The sequence below is a fragment of the Cyprinodon variegatus genome, unplaced genomic scaffold (genome assembly GCF_000732505.1).
Source record: "Cyprinodon variegatus isolate N-32 unplaced genomic scaffold, C_variegatus-1.0 Scaffold47, whole genome shotgun sequence".
NCBI classification, from domain to species: Eukaryota; Metazoa; Chordata; class Actinopteri; order Cyprinodontiformes; family Cyprinodontidae; genus Cyprinodon; species Cyprinodon variegatus.
Window position 1 is genome coordinate 1,222,161 of NW_015150500.1, and position 15,172 is coordinate 1,237,332.

Consider the following 15,172-nt stretch of genomic DNA (forward strand, 5'->3'; position numbering starts at 1 on the left):
TCTGTCTGTCTGTCTGTCTGTCTGTCTGTCTGTCTGTCTGTCTGTAGGCTCTATATTTTTATCACATACTAACTTTACCCACAAATCATCATGTCTATGGCATCACTAAAAGCTATGTAATGTTTTTCATATGACTTTAAAAGGTATTGACAAAAAAGAAACCCAAGCTATGGTTTGTTGTTCTGAACTCCAAAAAACAAGGGTGAGCTAAAATGTTAGAACATGACATATCAGAGCCCAAGTTAGAGTCGAATTGTTAAACTATCCAGTTTTTTTTTAAAACAATGTGGGACTATTAGAAATATTAACATAGGTTTCGTGGTTCAGAGATTGAGACTGTATCCTCACCTTGAATGTATAATCTAGTGCTTCACAATGCTTTTGTTTTGGTTAACTTTCGACTTAAGCTCACCTTCCTATCAGCAGTTAATCCTTTTGAAGGACATCTGTAGGGTTACCACTACTACCATTTGCGAACAACTGTTTTTTTCTTATGCAAAATATAAACTTTTTTCATACAGTTTGATTATTTTAACTTAACAGATCAGATAAGGAGTTCTCTGCATTGTTTTATATCTAAATCTGAGTTATTTTCTCCATTTACCTGCAGGAGTGTATTAGCCTGCATGGGCACTTTGTTGGGACAGCTTGTGGGCACCATGGCCCATTCACCCCAGATGTTCTCTTCTGGTCCGTCATCTTGTTCTTTTCAACGTTCTTCATGTCGGCCTTCCTGAAAGAATTTAAGACAAGCCGTTATTTCCCCACCAAGGTACTCCATGACGTTAACTTATAACCAGACAACACAATGCCATGTAAATGTATTCATACTCCAGGGACTTTTTCACAGTTTGACTTTTATTAAAATTTAACTATCATGTAGAGTGGGGTTAAAAAAAACAAATGGATTTGATCATTTAAAAAAATGTATTGAATACTTGAATATCCCCAAATAAATTCCAGTGCAACCAACTGCCTTAAAGGTAATAAATACACACACGTAAGTGTGTGTGTGAAACAGCATGCACACATCCTACATGTAGGCTACATGAGTGACCACTTTCTGTTTGGATCAGTCAAGATATTTACACCAACAGCAAAATATGCATGTGGAACATAGCATTTTTCCCCCAGGCTGTGCCATTTTTGGTTCATTTTTGGCATTCATGGCCCTTGGTATCAATAATGATCCATACATTAATGTGTTGTTTTAATCTGTAGAAAATGGCCTGTTCCTTTCTTTACAGAACAACGGTGGCATAATTAACGTGTTGTTAAGAAGTCACCCAGTTGTGGAGCAGAAGCACAGCTTCAGTTCATTTCTTGAACTAGCTCACAGGCATTGCCTCGTTTTTTTTATTTTTTGCACGGCATTGCCCTTATGGAAAACTGGCAAAAAGGGACCATTGATGACTGTTAAAAACAATTTGAGTAATAATGCACTCTATCCTGAACAAATAATCTTTATGTAAAGAGTGGGTTGCAGGATCATGCAGAATGGGTTATAGGTTAACTTGTAGCAGAACAATAATCATACAGCCAGAGCTGCAAAGGAATGCGTTGGATCCAAGGATATTTCTTAGTTAGAGTGGTCCAGGTAAAACCCAGACTGAGTAAAGGATTTAAAAGTTTCTATTTATGGCTGGTTTTCCATCCAGTTCCAGCTTTGGTCATTTTGAAAAAAAGGATGGGCAACATTTCTCTAGATAATTAAAGCTATTAAGGATTTGCCTCAAAAGGCATTTAGCTATATTTGTGCTACAGGATGATTTTACAAAATATGAATACAAGGGGGCTGATAGAAAGGCATACATTTGGTTGTACTGAATTTCATTTAGTATAAGAGTAAAGGGGACAAGACTCAATGTTTTATAAAGGAATGAAGAGTTCCTTTGTTGGCAATCTGTTTTAAGATTTGGATTTGTGAAAAAAAAAGTTTGAAAACCCAGTAATCACACGTAAAATCCGCAAAGCATATATTCAGGTTTACAATGGACAAAAGGCAGAAAAGGATCAATAACCTCGGGAGGACACTGAAGTTTATCTTAGATTGTTTTCTTGCAACCTGATGTTTGTAGTAACATGTCTAAATGCACTAATTTGTCCCTCCTAGATTCGTTCCATGATCAGCGACTTTGCAGTGTTTCTCACAATTGTTATCATGGTCCTGCTTGACTTTGTCGTTGGAGTGCCATCCCAGAAGCTGAAGGTGCCCAGTAAATTTCAGGTAAAATACATTTATCAGAAATATATTTCTTAGATGTAACTAAGCAAAAATTACTTAAAAAGACAACTTTGCTTTATATTTAAATACATAAGTTCAGCAAAAAGTTAAAATTGTCAAATGAGCAAACAAAGCCTGAAATCCAACATATTTGACCAGTTTACAGCACATATATATTTGAGAGGACCATAAACAGTTGCAGGGAAACAGTAATAAACATTACCAGATTCCCAATGTAAATTACAGAAGTGCTAAAACTCATCTCTGCTCTATACATGCAGCCTACCAGAGATGATCGTGGTTGGCTCATCAATCCGATCGGGCCCAACCCCTGGTGGACAACCCTAGTTGCATCTATACCTGCGCTCCTTTGTACCATTCTCATCTTCATGGACCAACAGATAACTGCAGTCATTATTAACCGAAAAGAACACAAACTACTGGCAAGAAGAAAATGAAAGAAAATGAAAATACTATTTTACACTTGGATTCTGGAGCTGTATTTGACCCACTTTCTGTTTTACAGAAAGGCTGTGGGTACCATCTGGACTTGCTGATGGTAGGGTCAATGCTGGCTGTGTGCTCCATTATGGGATTGCCATGGTTTGTGGCCGCCACCGTGTTGTCCATTTCACACGTTAACAGCCTGAAACTGGAGTCAGAGAGCGCAGCTCCAGGAGAGCAGCCACGTTTCCTGGGCATAAGAGAGCAGAGGCTCACAGGCCTGGTTATCTTCTTGCTCATGGGCTGCTCCGTTTTCATGACAGGAGCTCTGCAGGTGAGTCGCAAACACAAGGCCAGGATAATATTCAATTCAATTAAAAACTGTTTTATTAATCCCAAAGGGAAAAGTAACTCATAGTTTTGTTTTTTTCATCAAGTTCTTATATGTGTAGATAGCTGTAGGTAGGAATCTATAATCATCTCACTTTTTTGTTGACATTTAGGATCAGATTATTGTTTCCACACCATGCCACAAAGCAGTTCACCAGCTCTCTGTACTCAGCTTATTGTCCATCTTTGATGCACCCAATGATTGCAGAGTCATCTGAGTATTTCTGCAGATAACAGGACTCAGTCTGGTGCTGGAAGTCAGAAGTGTGCAGAGTAAAAAGGAAGGGTGAGAGTACCACCCCCTGTGGTGCTCCTACTTGATTAGACAACTGACCATTAGACAACTGACCGTCAGTCTAGTAACTAACAGCAGGCTGTTTGTCAGGTGGTCTTTCATCCAGGCAATTGTTGATGCCTCCACCTGGGTCTTCTGGGGTTTCTGATAAAGTAGGGTCAGGCTGAATTGTGTTAAATGCACTGGAGAAATTAAAAAAGCATGATTCTCACAGTGCTGTGTGCCTTGTCTTAATGGCAGTGGGTTTGTTGAAACAGGTGAATGATGGCATCCTGAACTCCAACTTCACAGCGAAGAGCAAACTGCAGGGGGTCCTAATAGCTGCTTGTTTGTTTGCTGAGGTGAACCAACAGAAGTTTCTCTAGGACCCTCATAAAGTTGGATGTCAGGGCAACAGTCTATAGTCACTGAGGACCTGTTGGTGGAGTCTTCTTTGATAGTGGAACCAGGCAGGAGGTCTTCCACACCACTAACCATCTCCAGAGTCAGACTAAGATTAAAGAGGTGCTGCAGAATCCCACAGAGCTGCTCTGGACAGAGGTCTGGGGATGAAACCACCAGGACCTGTTGACCTGTTATGATTCAGTCTCTCCAGCTGCCTCTGTACTTGACTTCTAGAGACAGACATGGGAAAGGCGGAAGGAGTAGCACCTTCTACCTATTAGGTTGACATCAAACTCATAGAAGAAGGATATTCAATGGTGGGAGAGGGCAGGTTATCCATGCAAATGTGGGCAAGAGAGAAAGACGCTGAGCTTGTGCCTGAACTAAACCTGTTGAAGAATCTATTCAGTTCATAGGCCCTGTACAGACTTTCAATCTGTCCGATCATCCTTCTGCTTGAACCCTGTGACATTCTTCATCCCTGACCACATAACTCTGATACTGTTTTACTGCAATTTCCTCTCCAGCCTGTCTCCATGCTTTCTCTTATCTTGACCTTAAGTTGCTTCTGTACACTCCTCATTAATTCCCTGTCTCCCTTATTAAATGCTTGTTTTTTTCTTGTTAAGCAGTTGCTTAAGCTCACTTGTTTTCCATGGTTTAATATAAGGGAGGTAATTCACTGTTCTAGTAGGGATGGTGTTATCTGCTATACCATATAATATGTGACAAGTTAAAAAATATGGAAATGTATTTGTGTATAATTAGCATATAAAAATTAGTGTGCCAAATATTTTATTATATCAACATTTTATATCATATTATAAATATTTTGTGGAATTCCCAGTTGTACTTATAATGTCATGGGCCTGTTAAAGTGTAACTCTCTATTTTCCTATTTCAGTTTATTCCTATGCCTGTCCTCTATGGAGTTTTTCTTTACATGGGAGCATCATCTTTGAAAGGAATTCAGGTAAAACTAAATAAATTTCTTTATGATTTTCACATCTATCTAAGGTTATTTTTTCTCCACAAAGAGTATCAAATGATACTTTTTTTCAATGACATTGACTAAAGGTCTATTTCCAGCGCTGACCTCGATTTCCTAAACCTCTGTAAAAATAGTATAAACTTGAAAAAGACCTCATCTGTTTCATGGTCACTTTACCCAGCCATTGTACTAGACGTTCCCACTATGCCCTGCCTTGTTATTGATTGACCAACAGTGGGGTAGAATGCACTGTTGGTGCAAACGCACAATCAGTCTTCCTGCGACACTCAGCAGTTTAATTGATTTCACAGGAAGAGGAAAACATTAAGAGAATTATATACGTTTAGTATTATAATAAAATAAAAGTTTATATGTATATATAAAACCTTTTATTTTTTTATATACAGGCCTGTATGTGACAGAAGAACTTGCTTATCCAATAGACAACTTTATGTGTGATTTTTTTTCTCCTATTTTTTTAACAAACTTGGTTGTTTTAAACACATTTATATTGACTTATTTTACTTCTTGTTAGAATACATGGACATCCATGTTAAAGTCCTCTGAGTCTACATTTGTGTGTTTTGGTGTAGCCACAGGCCATAATAGTGACATCTATTGAATTACCTCTAAAATCATTTTTACTTAATAAAAGCCTAACCCTACCCTTTCAAACCCAGATAACCTGGTCTGAAAGCAGTAAATATATCTTGTCCTTATCTTTTATTTCAGCTTATAAGTTTTTTGTTTGTTTGTTTGTTGTTGTTTTTTATTGGACATCATCCACAGACATTATACAGTCTGTTCCTCATTCTGATCCATCACAGACACTGCTGATCCTACTGATAAACCTCATGCCCAACCCTCAGTAGCTTGTGACTTATTTCTCCTAAGATATATAAGTAGCAAACTGCTTGCTTTTAGGAATTTAGGATTACGGTACTCTAACTGTGACTGGTGAAACAAAAGCTGACTTGGTTTTTCTTGAGTAACGCAGGCAATGTTGTTCTTATGGTGGCCCAGAGGTGTCAAGACTAATACAAAAGAAGCAACACAAATACAAAAGCCCCAAAACAAATACAAAATCCATAATGCAAATACAAAAGATGCAACATAAGTTCAAAAGCCGCAACACAAATACAAAAGCCCCAACACAAATACAAAATCCATAATGTAAATACAAAAGATGCAACATAAGTTCAAAAGCCGCAACACAAATACAAACGCCCCAACACAAATACAAAATCCATAATGTAAATACAAAAGATGCAACATAAATACAAAAGCTGCAACACAAATACAGCCATAACGCAAATACAAAAGATGCGACATAAATACAAAAGCAGCAACACAAATACAAAAGCCATAACACAAATACGGAAGCCATAATGCAAATATAAAAGATGCAACATAAATACAAAAGCTGCAGCGCAAATACAAAAGCCGCAGCTTAAATACAAAAGCTGCAACACAAATATAAAAGCCGCAACAGATATATGTAAAAGCTGCAACGGAAATATAAAATAAGAAAGGAAGTTACACAACGGTCTGTCTTTATACAAATAGACATTATATACATAGACGCCTCATTGGACACTCGTCCTCGAGGCACGTCGGCCTCCTGGATGGCGGCCATCTTGGATCGGACCACAGTTCAGACAGCTGCTGTCACAATGAATAGAAGGCTTCTTAGATCTCATTTTAATCACATGAAAGATGAGTCAGAGATAGTATCACAATAATCTCTTATATATTACAACCCCTTAAAAGACCAAAACAAATTCTAAAATTACCTTTCAATTAGTTTACACATATTTATTTAGATTAGAAACTATTTAAACTGACCTGAAACTGGATGAAATATATACAAAGTTATATATTTTGCAATTAAATATTAATATGATAAACACAAAGTTTTATATATTAATATATTATAAGATTATGTTTAACAAATATTATATATTTATATAGTACATTATAAATAATGTATTATTCTGTATTTTTAAGGATAGCTCTTCGATAATGAGTAATATGATCTCTAGAGGAAAATTAGTTGTAATGTGATTTACAAAAAAAAGTAAAGTATTTTTTTTATTGATTTTATGTTAATTTTTTATTTTTTTTAATGTGTATGCGTATGTTCTTCCAGTCTTTCTTTGTGTGGATTTTATATGCTCAGAAGTGGGCCCTAATAATAAAACAAGTATTCTGGATTCCTTGCTTTCGTTTTTATTTAGAGTGCCTCACAAAGGATTAATTACCCATAAACTCTTTCCCATTTAGTCTCATCAGTTTCCAGGTTTTGCAAGAGATTGCAAAACTTTAAATTAATAATATTTCTGATTAGAGCTTTCTAGCTCATTTAAATGTTCTTCTTCTAAACCATTTCTCCTTAGCTTTGGCTGTTTTCTTTAGGTCCTCATTGTGCAGGAAGGTGAACCTGCACCTCAGTTTTAGGCCTTTTGTGGTATTTAAAGGGTCTCTTTCACAATTGTTATGTATTTTTTATCCATTCATCTTCTAATAAACTTTGAAACTTCCCTAAATTTACCCCCACAGCATGATACTGCCTTTACCGTTTATATAATAGGAGTTATTTGTTGAGGTGAAATCGGAGATTTGCGGTAATTGCTCTTTGATGGTCCATTTACTGATTAGGAGATGCCTAATGACATTTTGTACTCTTTCAATTAGGGATATCAGCGTAAAAACATCTGAAAGCAAATATACAGTATACTTTTCAGATTATTGTTTTTTAAAGGATTTTAAAAACCTTATATCCTTCTACTTAAACTTTGTAATTATGTGTTTTTATGCTGTTTTGTGAGATTCAATATCAGAAAAGTAACAAAATTAAATGAGTAAATCTCACTGATTAAGAAGATTCCTTTTTTTTTTATTTACATGACCTAGTTTTATTTTTTACTTTGATATTGGTGTGTTTTAATCGTTTTTTTTTTTTTTAAGTTAAAAATCAGCATGTAACCTTACACATGCCTCACAATGCTCATACAAAGCATATGTACATTTTTTTTTAATTCATGCTGCTCATTTTAGTATTCTTCATCTAATCTGATTGCTTTATTTACCTCTTCTGCTTCTTTTCTGCTCTTAGTTCTTTGACCGCCTAAAGCTTTTTGGTATGCCGGCAAAGCATCAGCCAGACTTCATCTATCTGAGACATGTTCCTTTGAGAAAGGTACACCTGTTCACTATCACTCAGCTCACCTGTCTGGTGCTCCTCTGGGTCATCAAGACCTCTCCTGCTGCAATCATCTTCCCCATGATGGTAATCACCTCCATTAGACAAGAACATATTTGTTCTTTGACCTTCTGCTTAGTTGAGAACTGTTTTGAACCTGTTCCTGCAGGTCCTGGCTCTAGTTTTTATCCGTAAGCTGCTGGACTTGTGCTTCTCTAAACGAGAACTGAGCTATCTGGATGACTTGATGCCTGAGTGGAAAAAGAAGAATCTGGATGACGCTTCCAAAACGTTGGAGGAGGTAATCTGAGGGCACACCTTGAAATGTTATTTGTCTTTAAGCCTCTAAATTTTTTGTGTTTGCATCATGCAGGAATCGCAAGAAATGCTCAGCTTGAAGAAACTTGATTCAGCTTCTGTTCAGATTCCCATGGAGAGCAGCAGAGTTGTTCATAAAGCACATGATCCCAAGTGAGACATGCACACATGTACTGTATAAAGACGGACTTGATTAATAGGATCATTAGAGAGATTGTCACTTCCCCATCTGTCTTCTTGCATGCCTGTGATTTTTATTACCTGTTGTGTGTGTGTGTGTGTGTGTGCGTGTGTATGTGGTGGGGGGGGTTACTATGTCATATTGTTTCCCCTCTGATTCCTGCATATTGCTCTGTTACCTCCCCATAATCTTACCCTTTTACTGCCCCTGATCCTCAGGTGTGATCCCTCTGATATTAACATATCTGATGAAATGTCTAAAACCACTGTGTGGAAATCCCTGAACTCCAATCAGAAAGACATTCGTCCTGTGGCTGCTAAAAAGGCAAGGCCATACCCTCTTTCCCCCATTATCTCCCCCTTTAGAAAATAATCCTGTTGTCCACTGTATCTTATGCTTTTTTAAAGATTTGCTGTTTTTGCTCTAGTTCTTCTAATCCTTAATACAATTAGTCACCCTCTGCTCTGTGTTGTAATGACGCAGATTTTTTGTTTCCTTCTACAGGATTGAAGGGATTGCATTCATTGATGAGTAAAGAAATCCAGCTGTATCATCTAGCTGTACTTCTGGACCAGGAGAGGCCAATGTTGACCACTTCAACCAGAACAGCTTCTTCAGACCTAACAATGTTAGACACAATCATAAAGAGAAAGTCATTTTTGCAGTACACTCACATGTGTACCTCTGTCTTTTTTAGGTTTGTTTCTATAGAGTAGAGATTCAAGTTTTGTTCACATTAGCCAATCCCAATTAATGAGATATACGAAAAACATCACCAAGCAAACAAGCTGGTGTAGCCATTTTTTCATAAACTGATGATATATTTTCCACCTAAACTTGTAAAAACATTCTCCTCTCTGTATTTTAAAATGTTCCTAAATTCCTTCTGGCCAAATACAGCCTAGTAATATAATCAATTTTACATCTCTAATATAACGCATAAGGCAGAGAAACAAAAAAACAGAAAATCCTGAACAATCGGGAAGAAGAGAAACACAAGTAAGTGGCAGAATCATAATTTGCAGAAATACACAGGAAAAGAGAATATTCTGTGCTTTATTTTTGTCACAAAAATGTATATGGAAAATTATCAGGCAAAGAATGTTATATGCATTTTACAAGATGCAATGTTTTTATGAAGCATTCTTAAGAAAAGATGTGCTACTTCTGCTTTGAGATGATGACTCCACCAATGGGAAAGAAAACATGCCCATCAACTAACCTTAGTAAATATTTTTCCTGATGATTCATCACTTTCAGTAAGTAAAATCTGTAAAAAAAAAAAAAAATACAGATATTACTTAATCAAAAGGACTGAGATCAGTTAGCTCATGTGATGAAACCAAATGCATGTTCCCCTTAAAGCTCGCATATTGAGAGGTTTGTTTTCTGTTTTTTATAAAATAACATTAAGAGAACCACAACATGAGAAATTCGACCATAATATATTATTGTAATAGCTGAGAAACCACATATAAAAACCGATTGATTGACTGATCGGTGATAGGTTGACTTAAATTACTATAATTACTTCTTACTGTTAATTTTAAAGGAAAAAACTAAGCCAGGTCTAAAGTTAGTATGTTTTGTCTTTTAAATCCAGCAAGTTCTGAAGCACAGAAAGGTGAGGGCTCTGCCTGCCATTTTGACTTTAAAAGACTTGGAAAAACAAATCTATTATAAAAGTATGATCTGAGGGCAAAGAGAGTCTTTGCATGATAAGAAAGTGTTTGCATGATAAGAAAAAAGAATAGGAACTAACTGAAGCCCTGTCCAAGAAATAGGAAAGGATTTTTTTTCAAATGCTTTATCTGAATTATAGAAAGTGACACTTTCTGCAGAGTAGTTTATTAGCCATACATACGTTTTTTGGAAAGTATATTTGAGTAAGAGGTCCTGTGGATCGTCACAGCAAACTATGATGCAAGGAAGTTCCGTTATTTACATGAACAGGCTGGAATCTTCCAAATTTTCTTCCAGTAAAATAACTGGTTCACCACCAGTTGACCTTATAATTGATATGCTTAGATTTTAGGAAGACTGCACTCTGGAGGGCAGACAAATCGTGAGTTTTAAAACAATTTTCCCCCTCGTTAAAAAATTGTTTAAAACAAATTGGTCATTGATGTCTCCCATAATTGATCCAAGCCATTCATAGAACTTAGCTCTTATTCTCAATATATTATTTATCTAATCCTGTTGTGGTTTTGATGGAACCCGGTCGCCTATGGTATAAAAATTGTAAGACTTTTTAAGTTGCTTATAGATATTATAGAAAAAATAACAGGTGTGACCTGCAATGAAAGAAAACACTGCTGGTTATTTGACATTTTTTTTAAGAGTGCAATCTTTCTTTTCAGTTATTTTTTTTTTGTTTCTTTTATTTTACTTAATGGAAAAATAGATTCAAAGTTTTTAGACAGAAATATAAATCGTAATCCACACAAATGAAAACAGCAACTATTGCATTTGTTTCTGGATGTTCTGAATATTTCTACTTTGATGAATCATATTTTGACTTCAGTTTGCATCAATTTTATAGTCAGCTGTGATATATTTATATTTAATTTATTAGCTATATTTAAGCCATGTTCTCTTTATTTATCCCACATTAATGTCACTTTAAATGATACATACTTTAGGAACAAAAATATTCAGTAATACTTGTGCACTTTCTGTAGATAAAGATGTATTTATTCTCATAATATATTCTAAAAAATTAGATTATTTTACAAATATAGTTCTTTATTTTTAGATGTGAAATAAGTTATTCTATATATTTTATGAATATACTTCAACAAGAAGAGGAGTGACTAGCTATAGAATTTCAAGTATCTATTCGATGGACATCATAGACTACAGCTGAGAAATGGAAGTTTCAAGATATTTTTACTGGGCTTTGCAAAACCTTTTAATGTGTGAAACACATTTGCAAGGCGATGCAATTAGTTCTAAAATTAGTTACCTTGACAGAAAAGACACGGTTTGCACTTAATTGGAGAGGATAATATAATCTTTAAAAATCCAGCATCCAGAATATTGCAGGATTTCTGTTTTAATAATATAAGAGTATTCTATAAATTGCCATATTTGTGTGCTTAAAAAGTGTAAACCATAAGTAAATATTATCCCATGTATTATTTAACTCCCTTGGATTCTTCTTTTGTTTTCAAATCAAATTGCACAAGTAATGAGTAAAAAAAGTCTTCCAAAGAAAGGCACTTCTGAACATTTTTTACAAAGCTCACATGTAATTCTGCTTTGAATTAAATCTATCTTCCTATTCAGCCTTCTGAGTGTGAAAGGTTATCGAGCAATGTCCCAAAACTAAGTTAATCTAAAGCATGAATGAACATTACCCAAAGTGTAAATATGTGTACAATACCACAGAGTTGACATGTTAATCAAACTAAAACCATGAGATGAGCAATAGTGGGGAATTCACTGTTAAACGTCTTCAGTTTAATGAATGTAGATGTGCTTCAACAGTAGAATTTTAATAGAACTGTGCTTTTTCAGTATGGCATAAACTTGTTTCTTATTACATTACTTTTATGTGAGTGTAAACTGTCTTCAGCAAATGATTGGTCCACTGCATATAAAGTCATGGTAAAAAAGAAGGACATCCTCTCCCAGTTCTAAGATTATAATGTCATAATATACCACATAATGCAAACACAAAAAAGTTGTGAAAAATGAAGTATCCCCTACTAACTCTATTAGGGTAGGTCACAGTTAGTAAGTGGACTCAGCCACCGCTTATGTTGGCGATTAATGCTTTAGCTATGTCAGGACTCTGCTGATGGTGTGAACCTTTAACAAGCCCCTTAGGCATTAATAGTCAATGCTGACAACTAGAAGTGGCATTTCTTTTGGGGTTTGTTTCTGGGGTGGCTGTCAATACAAGAATAGATTTATCCCCTGCTGTAGAATATAAACGAATGGATCAATTAAATTAAAATAATATCCTCATATAATTTTTAACAGGCTAAAATATGGAAACTGTTTAATTTAAAGGGGGTCTGCCTTCTATCCACCATGACTGAAAAGTACATTTGACGCAGGGAGATATTACATTTCTATATGTGTTCAAATAATTGTTTTGGAGTACATATGTGTCTGGAATGAATATTTCCTGTTTTGTTTATGTTTTAAAAAAAAAAGCACACTCATGAGTTAAATGCGTCTTAGTCATATTTTAGATGATTGAAGCAAACCTAAATTTACAATCTTCTAGCCACTTAGATTTTTGAGCAAAAAGTATATAAATATTTTCCGATGTGTGGCATTGGATGAAACTGAATAAAAGAAAGATAAAAGTAGAAATGTGTTTTAAGAAAATTCAGTAAAAGATTGTTCTGCTGTAAACCTGTGTAGTTTGGTTTAAGCAACAGTGATTGTGATTACTTCAGTTGAATACAACTGTTTTGTATTTTTCTGTAATTAAATTTTTGATGATGGCACAATAAAAAAATTAAATAAATTGCAATAGCAGAGCTTGAGTATTTGTGGTGTTAACAATAAAAAGAATGGGCACTCACCTTCAGAGTCAAAAAACAATTACTTAACGCTGTCATTTCATCAAACAATAGTAACAATAGAGGGGTTTTGTATGGAAAAATACACTTACTGCTTTTATAGAGCTGAAGAGTAAAGGTAGCAGCAAGGGACTGTTTTGTCACTTTAAGGCTCCTAAATCATGCACAATAAACTTTTTTTTCTCCAACCGTTATAATGCTATTCCTTTTTTAAAATCATGTCCAGTAGGTATTTAACTTGATTCCAGCATGTCTGAGTAATTCTCCATCCTGCTCTCTGAGCAACAGCTCCACTACAGTATGTAGCCAAAACAAATCTATGAAGAGCTGTCATTATCTGCTTTCTCCAGGAAGCACCTAACTTGAATGCGGTTCACCTGCACTTTAAACAACTGGCCCTTTTTTCTGCTGTCCCTAAGTAGAAACTAGCACAGTGACAGAAACCTTTCTTTTTTTAGCTAGTCTTTAAGTCAAAAAAAATGTTTCGGCAGCGAGATGTCTCATATTTTTCAAGCTTTCCCTAATGTAGAGGCTAGACATCAAAAGTGGAGTGATGCCGAAGATGCAATGGGCGGCAACCAAATGGTGTGAGGGTCACGGTGAAGGCATGTATATTTCTTCCAGGCTGTACAGCCAATATTTCATAACAAATGTGGACTACATAGTTCACAATGCAATATTTCATCATATATATGTCAGTAAAATGAGTTAGGAAGAGTTTGGTTTGCTGGTCTGCAGCATGTGTTTATTAATGTAATGCAATGGTAAAATGAAATTGGTTTAAAGACAATCATTCTAAAGAGAAAAATATCCATACGAAGAACAACAATTTAAAAAGAGGGCAGTTGTATAGAACTACTAACAAAATATAAAGAATCAAGAAACATTTGATTTGCAAAACCAGAGGATCCCAATATTTCTAAGCTTACCTGAGATGATACAGATTTTTGACCTTAAGGCAGCATTGGTTTTGCCTAGACCCAAACATGTGGCCATCTATCTAAGTGATGAAGCTTGGATGAAAAAGCATAACGTTCCCAAACATAGCAACAAATCTATAACAGGTAAGGTGAAAGGGAATGGCACATCCAGTGTCCTGAACTCAACCGAATAAAAGTAAGAAATTGGAGGATATAAAGCGAGTAGCTCAGAATCACATACTATCTGTAAACCTGAATGAAAGAAAAATATTTTGTGCAAAAGAAGTATTTTGAAACTCCTCCACATAACTTTTAGAAACTGATGCAAAGTGTCGAAAAATTAAACAATCAGGAGTTAGATAAAGCAAAACATGTATTTACAAATAAAAGGGTAAACATTATTTTTAGGAGCTGACATGCCTTAGCAGTTTATCAACAAGGTTTTGCAGTTTGTATTAATTGTTTTAAAAACTGCATTAGCTGTTGTGCAAAATGGTTATAGTGATGTGAAAAATGCACAAAATGACCAATACTGTAAAAGAGCTTTTCCAGTAGGTGGCAGTAATGCCCTAAATGTTTTGTTTGTTTGTAACTTTTTAGTTTTCTTCATGATTCTGATTTAAAACAAGCTTATTACAATAAAACACAATTTACACCAGACCAGCCCCACTGGAAAATCCATTATCATTTGCTCTACCTTCCCTCCAACCTTAGACTCAGGCTTAGAAAACTTTTATTGTCAATCTGTGTACACAGAGTGTATACAAAACGAAATTTTGTTTTGTATAGCTTTCATGAAATTTTCATTTATTAAAGTTAATTTTTTCCTATCTCTGGAGATGACTTCTTCACATTTACACAGCCATTTCCCATATATTAATAATTTAAGATCTAAAAGGGACGAAGTCAGTTAAAGAAAGATACAAATGACCTTCAAATGATTAATACCTAACTCTAGCTTAGGTCGGTGTTTACTCTTAGCACTCCAGTGATGTGTGACAGTGCCATGAGGTAAAGAGAGTATGGCATGCCATTTTAACATACATTTGGTTGTAACGCCTTTACGTTAGAGATATCTCAAATTGTTTTATGACTAGACGTTTTAACGATTTAAGATATCTCTAAATTATATTTTGACTAGTCAAAATACCTATTCAAGATATCTTTAAGTAAATTCTGACTAGTCGAAATGATGTCAGATTTACCATATACTTGCATGGAGACGTCATTTTTAGATATCTAGAATGAATTACTGACTATCTGAAATACACATTTCAGATATCTA

At 35.3% G+C, this 15,172-nt stretch overlaps 1 protein-coding gene across 1 annotated transcript in view; it reads left to right on the forward strand.

Moving 5' to 3' along the window:
• The window catches only part of LOC107082087 (electroneutral sodium bicarbonate exchanger 1-like), a 50,408-nt gene extending 39,438 nt beyond the window's left edge, over window positions 1-10,970 (forward strand). The window contains exons 14-23 of the mRNA XM_015370550.1: window positions 611-772; window positions 2,114-2,227; window positions 2,506-2,667; window positions 2,751-3,002; window positions 4,642-4,710; window positions 7,844-8,017; window positions 8,100-8,231; window positions 8,304-8,401; window positions 8,648-8,753; window positions 8,934-10,970. Of these exons, the coding sequence (XP_015226036.1) occupies window positions 611-772; window positions 2,114-2,227; window positions 2,506-2,667; window positions 2,751-3,002; window positions 4,642-4,710; window positions 7,844-8,017; window positions 8,100-8,231; window positions 8,304-8,401; window positions 8,648-8,753; window positions 8,934-8,939 (1,275 nt within the window). The 3' untranslated portion in view covers window positions 8,940-10,970. The remainder of the gene's footprint in view (window positions 1-610; window positions 773-2,113; window positions 2,228-2,505; window positions 2,668-2,750; window positions 3,003-4,641; window positions 4,711-7,843; window positions 8,018-8,099; window positions 8,232-8,303; window positions 8,402-8,647; window positions 8,754-8,933) is intronic.
• The last annotated feature ends 4,202 nt before the right edge of the window (window positions 10,971-15,172 follow it).